General features: G+C 40.1%; 1 gene segment (V, D, J or C); it reads right to left on the reverse strand.

Moving 5' to 3' along the window:
• Positions 1-246: 246 nt before the first annotated feature.
• On the reverse strand, positions 247-4,756 carry LOC136664494 (Ig kappa chain V region Mem5-like). The segment is given in 5 exon segments: positions 247-371; positions 470-607; positions 1,784-1,824; positions 4,292-4,625; positions 4,717-4,756. Coding segments are annotated over 5 exon segments (678 nt in total).
• Positions 4,757-7,061: the final 2,305 nt, after the last annotated feature.

Here is a 7,061-nt window from a genome sequence, read left to right on the forward strand (position 1 = left end):
TGCCTAATAAACAAAGCTTCAGAAGAGCGTCACATTGTGTTTTTGTAACCAGATCTCAATCAGTTTTCTTATATGTACCAACTTTACAAAGCATATAATTTTTCTCCATTTTCCTCTCTGACAAAATAGGAGTTTTATAACTCCTTTTTTAATAACTCCAAAATTTAATAGGAGTGGATGTGGTTCTACAGCTGTCTGAAAGCAGAAGTGAATGTGAAGAGTGGCAAATTTTTGTCGTTGTGTCAATCACTGTGATACATGCTCATTAACAGAGTTTTCATATGTGTGACAGTGATACACTGCAGAGTCTCCCATCTCCACTTTATCAATAATCAAAGTGTAATCAGACTGAGATGAGTGTGTTGATATGACTTTAGGAGACGAGAAGCCAGATCTCTATGAGGGTGCACTATCGCTGTGCATAAAATACAAAACATTCTGTGGAACTCTTCCTGGAACCTGTTTATACCAACATACTCCACTGTTTGACCATCAGCAAACCCAGTGGGCATATCACTGACCACACACACTAGAGTGGCTTTGTTAGACTTCAGCTCTTCACTGGACGGAGGGAAGAGGGTCAGAACAGGAGCCGGGGCAGAAGCGTCTGATCAGAGAAACAGATAAAGACATGATTTAATACACTACAAACAATGACAATTAAAGACTGTTTGATTGACTGTTGGCTGTTATTGAAAGTATAATGATGTCCTGATAGTAAACACCTATACATTTAATAAAACTATAAATGGTGTTACAGTGAGGAGGATTACAGAGAGACACCATGAAAAAGCATTTTTGTTTTCTGACTTTAAGCATGTTTTGCTTAATTTTGTAACAGTTTTTCTCAGAAGTTTAAAATGCTCAGCTGATGTTATTTTTCATTCTCTAAGTAAAAATAAGCAGGAATATTTTAAAGTCACACACTCAATTATGGCCCAGTCTTCAGTATGAAAGGCACAACATTCAATTATTTTACATTTATTTTGTAAACAATAAGTTACTGCACAAATTCTACTCAGACCTCATTTATGTCCTTTTCCTTGTAATATGTGTTAAATCCAGCAGATAATTAGTGACTTTAATATCTGAGATGTGTGTTTTCTGTGGAGAACTGGAACTTATTTGCAGTTAGAAAATCAACAGAACGTAGCACCCAAACATTTGCAGCAGACCTTATAGAGAACAATGTAACTCCAGCAACAGCTGATTTAAAGCATAGTTTTGAAATAAGAAAACTGTTTACATATTTATCAGCAACCAAAACACAACAGAGCAAAACAGGTTAAGATTCTGAAATTATAGACTGTTTATCATCCTTTATTTCATGTCTGTCTCCAAGTTTAAATCTCTATCAATCATTTTTATCAAACAATAAACAACAAGACAAATAAAATCCTTATTCTGTGTTATAAAGTGCTCTCAGAAAAACGGTCACATATTCAGTACGTTATTTAGGGACCATAATTGTACCATATTCTCTATTAACTGTAGATTTTTAAGCTGTGTTCATTTCATCTGCACACATTCTTTTCACAAATCTGTAATAAAAGTTCACAAATATTCACCTCTCCTTCTGGAGAAGAGAATGTAATGTAACTTTAAGGAACACAACTACAATTAAAAGCACTGTTGTAACGTTAAATGTTTTACACTCTGTTACACACTTCCATTAGTCACAATGATGTATAGTACATTGTTTCTGACGCTGCAGCAGTTTGTATTAAAGCTGAGTCTGAAACATTAAATGAGTGAAGTGTAGATAAAGAGAAGAGTTTCTTACCGGTGACGAACAGCTTTGTTCCTTGTCCGAATACCACAGTGCTTCATTTCATATCGTCACCCGTACAATAACCTCCTCAGTTTCAGAAGTGAAAGTAGCGCAACTGAAACCTCCTCTAGACTTCAGCTCTCTCTTCTACTGTCTGTGATCAGCACTGAGTCCTTCCACATCCCGTTTCAGTTTCTGGGAATTCCACAGCTCTGTTCTCCTGGGATTTCTTTCCACTTCCTGCTCAATAGACCACTTTTCCACTCCACCTTTCTGCTGAATCTGAGAGATGTGCTCAGTCAAATGGAGATGTCAGTGTTAACAGTGAGGAGGTTTTTGTCCTGCTCTCTATCACTGTGATACAGCTGCTTTAACAGAGGTGTCCCATGTTCCACAGTAATACACTGCAGAGTCTCCTACCTCCACTTTACTGATTATTAGCTGGTAGTCGATGCTTGTGGAGGTTTTAGATGTGAAGCGCGCAGATGGAAAATTATCTCCATATTTATCAGGAGAGCTGTGAGAATAATAAAATCTCAACACAAACTGAGGAGCTGCTTGTGGAATCTGTTTATACCAATAGACAGATAGGCCTTCATCCTTTGCGATGTTACAGTCCAGACTGACAGTGCTGCCCTGCTCTGTTTGCACTGAAGGGGGTTGTGTCAGAACTCTTTGTGAACTGACCCCTGAAACATAAAGCAACAATGAAGTGTATGAGCAACCATCACATTTCACACACACACCTAATCACACACACTCCTAATCAGTGTAGAGAGAAAAGCAGAGGAGAGATCTTACATGCCAGAGCAGGGAGTAGAACACAGAGAGTTGGCAGCATGTTGTCTGTGTGATCAGCAGAGGGATGAACAGAGTGGAGGATGAAGAGAGGAGAGAGTGGAGGGAGCTTTCATAGAGAACTGAGGCAGGGACCTGAATCTCTAATCAGCCAATCAGCTGAGACTTTCTTCACTGACACGACTATAGTGCACTGTGTCTGCAGTGGGGAATGGTCTTAAACGTAGTTCAAATGTTTCATTTTCATGTGCATTATTTAAATACAATGTGTTCCTTGTCTCACGTGTGTGTGTGTGTGTGTGTGTGTGTGTGTGTGTGCGTGCAGGAAAATGGAGAAAGAGAGAGGGGACAATGAATGAAATTATGCATTGTTCCCATAGTGCATTGGGTGCTCTCTTCTTTATAAAGTGGATTTTGTGTATTTACAGTTGTTCTTTGTGGTTAATATGTATATTTATATATATTAAATATGGTATATTTATGTGTTGTTGATTTATGTTTAAGGCTCCCTCTTATGCTGGGTTACATCACTGCTGTGATTTGTGTGTACCCTCTGGTCTCCCCCTCAGTGAGGAGCTGAGTGTTATCTGTGAAGTCAGTGTCCACACAGTGACTGAGAGTGTTGTGTAATGTTGTATCAGTACAGAACCAGTGCACTGGAAGACCTGCTGTCTGAGTTACTGTCTTAGTCCCAGCACAAGACAGTGGATTTGAAATTCTGTAATATCATTAAATTAAAAGTGCAGTAATGAGAGTAAACAGGACTTAAAGGTAACACTGGTAATTAGGGATATACTGTAGTCTGGTGACCCTTTGCTGATTGTTTGTTCAAGAGAACTTTTAGGAAATGGAATGTGTTTTCTCAGGTTATTTTCATTGTGGGAGATCATTCATTCATTCATTGTCTGAAACCACTTATCCAGTTCAGGGTCGCAGTGGGTCTGGAGCCTATCCTGAATCACTGGGCACAAGGCGGGAACACACCCTGGAGGGGGTACCAGTCCTTCGCAGGGTGACACACACTACACGTACCAACAAGTGTTTTTGGACCGTGGGAGGAAACTGGAGCACCCAGAGAAAACCCATGCAGACGGGGGGGGAACACACCAAACTACTCACAGACAGTTACCTGGAACGGGACTCAAACCCACGACCTCCAGGTTCCTGGAGCTGTGTGACACAGACACTACCTGCTGCACCACTGTGCTGCCCAGTGGCAGATCAGTGTATGTTGATCATGTTACGCTGATGTAAGGCGTTGTATATTTAGGAGTCCTGCCCTATGACTCTTATTGGTGAAGACTGCTGTTCTTCCCCAAGAAAGGAATCGAACCCTACTCTTCTGTGTAGAAAGAAGTGGAATTTTCCACACTGGACTTTATTCTTGAATTATTGCAAAAACAATACATGAAGTAAGAATTGTTTAAGCTTATCTTCAGCCTGACAGAGCAGTCAGAGAGTAGTCAGAGAGCAGCCAGAGAGCAGCCCTTTATGCTCATTGTTAGTCGTATTGATAGATGACATCCGATGATGTTTTTTTTATTGCCTACATTTTAATGTGGAAATATTTATTTCAATTAATTTAGACAAATTTCAAATGTTAAACATTCTTCCGCCATTTCAGTAGAGTAGGGTCATATCGATGATACTCTACTTTTACAGCTGTGTGAAAGCAGAAGTGAATGTGAGCAGTGAGGAGGTTTTTGTCATGGTGTGAATCACTGTGATACCCACTCACTGACGGAGCTGTCCCATGTGTTACAGTAATACACTGCAGAGTCTCCTACCTCCACTGTATCAATAATCAAAGTGTAATCAGACTGAGACGAGTGTGTTGATGTGAATTTAGGAGACGAGAAGCCAGATCCATATTCAGGAGAGCTCCAGCTGTGATAATTTCTTAACACATACTGTGGAACTTCTCCTGGAACCTGTTTATACCAAGATGCTGCAAAATTAGTAACAGACCCCAGATTACAGTGCAGAGTAACCTTCTCTCCTTTAGTGGCTGTGAAAACGGGAGGCTTCTGGGTGACCACAGTCACACCACTGACACCTGCAATAAATGCAGCATCCATGTTACATTAGTTGATGCTCACATTAGATGGAGGTAAATGCTGAGGAGCTCCAGTGTTGTGAAATCTTACATGAGAGAGCAGTGAAGAGAGTGCAGAGTGCTGGCAGCATCTTGTCAGTGTGTGATGTCTCTCTGTGCTGAGTGAAGAGATGAGCAGCTGGAGGAGCAGATAAAGGAGAGAGAGCAGGGGTGTGCTATAAGAGTCAGGAGGAGAGAGGGAGGGGTCTCTTTAACTTTGTATATGAAACCTGACTAATCAACTGAAGTTAGACCACGTAAATCATTTATTTCTATCACTACATTTCTACATTGGATTGTGTTTGGATGGTGTTTGTTCTCTTCATAAACATCATCATGATGTACAGTCAGATCAAACTTCAGTCTGGCTACTTGTAGCTTCTATTTATAGTGGCAGAGTATGTGTTTATTTATTGGTGCTGCTGTGTTAGTGATATTTTACAAAGACTGTCGAACCCAGAAACTATTTCTCTCAGATTTCCATGAGTTTCCTGAACACTGTCGCAGACGGTTGAATTTCCCCGCTGCAAATTAAAACAGAGTCAGTGTATGTTCATCTGTGACTGTAGTTACAATAACGAAAGATGATTTACAATGATGCACATGAATAGCACATATATCTAAGCATTAAATGATTACGTGAGAATTACTGAGCCCTTATACACTTACTATTTCCACGTTGATTACTGACTGAGTTCTCTCTTGTGGAAATCTCCAGGTCAGTGCACTTCACTCTGATCCTTCACTGCCACCTACCCCCTCTCCTCTCACATTCACATTAACATTAATTCACCCCACAGTCTGTCTATGAGAGAAAGGGGCAGGGGAAGAATTATAATTTATAAAAACAAACTGCATCAAAGCAATAAGCTCTCAATTTTGTGATAGAAATATGAAACAATGTAAATAAACTAAAACTATTCAAAAATAAGAGACAGAAAGTTGCTGGTTCGATCTCCCGCAAAGGGGCCGGAGGAGTAAAGAAACAGCACTGTCTCTTCCCTCAACATCCATGGCTGATGTATCCTTGAGCAAGGCACCTAACCCCCATCTGTTCCCTAGGCACTGGGATGGGTGGCTTTCCCTCTGTGTGTGTGTGTGTGTGTGTGTGTGTGTGTGTGTGTATACTCACTGCTCTAGTGCACTAGTGTATGTGTGTGTGTGTGTGTGTGTTTGTGTGTGTGTATACTCACTGCTCTAGTGCACTACTGTGTGTGTATGTGTGTGTGTTTGTGTGTGTGTATACGTGTGTGTGTGTGTGTGTGTGTATACTCACTGCTCTAGTGCTAGTGTATGTATGTGTTTGTGTGTGTGTATACTCACTGCTCTAGTGCACTAGTGTGTGTGTGTATGTGTATACTCACTGCTCTAGTGCACTAGTGTATGTGTGTGTGTGTGTGTGTGTGTATACTCACTGCTCTAGTGCACTAGTGTGTGTGTGTGTGTCTGTGTGTGTGTGTATACTCACTGCTCTAGTGCACTAGTGTATGTGTGTGTTCACTGCCACTGAGAGGTTAAATGAAGCACAGTTTGGTTAAACTGCCGCACAATGACAAGGAAAGCATGTGGTTTTTTTTTTAATTCAGTTCAGAGGTGTGGAAAATAACTACTGATTTTTTTTTTTGATAAACAAGAAAAAGACAGGGATTGAGGGAGAATCTTCTTTCACTCAACCACCTCCAATACTTTTTACCAGTCGTGGAGATCACATCCAAGACCTTCCAGTCCAAAGCCCGCTTCTCTATTAGGCCACAGCTGCCCCTCTGACTTTTGCAGACTGATTGTTTCAAGAAAATCACATGATGTAAGAACTTGTTTGGACTTATCTTAAAGCTGAGGGAGCATCCAGAGTGTAGCCCTTCATGCTGATCGAGGATGAACAAGATGTAAGACACTGCTTAAGTAGCCGTACTGAGAGATGATACACAGTGGTTTTCACTGAGTGATTAGGTTTGGATTTCCTTTAAAGACCATCATTTATACCATTTTTTAGAACAAATAAATAGTCATGTATTAGATCAGTTGGATTTAAATGTACGTTTTATGACAGTACTATAATCAAGAGGATGGAAAGTGTCTGCATCTGCAGATTTTATGCGAGTTTAATATTCTGCTCCACTTCTGACGTTTAATTTCATGTAGCACTTTTATAACTTTGAGACTTAATTGTTTTTTTTTTTTTGCCCTTTCCTCTTATCTTTTTATCCCTGTTTTCTTCCATAATTTCTGCCTGCCTTTTAATGCTGAAATAATTTGTCAAGTAAATTTTGATATATTTTAAATGTTAAACTTTCCTCCTCCACTTGAGTAGGTCCCTGTTGATGATATTGTGCTTCTGATGACATCTGAAAGCAGAAGTGAATGTGAGCAGTGAGGAGGTTTTTGTCATGGTGTGAA

The sequence above is a fragment of the Hoplias malabaricus genome, chromosome 13, assembly GCF_029633855.1.
Source record: "Hoplias malabaricus isolate fHopMal1 chromosome 13, fHopMal1.hap1, whole genome shotgun sequence".
In the NCBI taxonomy this organism is placed as follows: domain Eukaryota; kingdom Metazoa; phylum Chordata; class Actinopteri; order Characiformes; family Erythrinidae; genus Hoplias; species Hoplias malabaricus.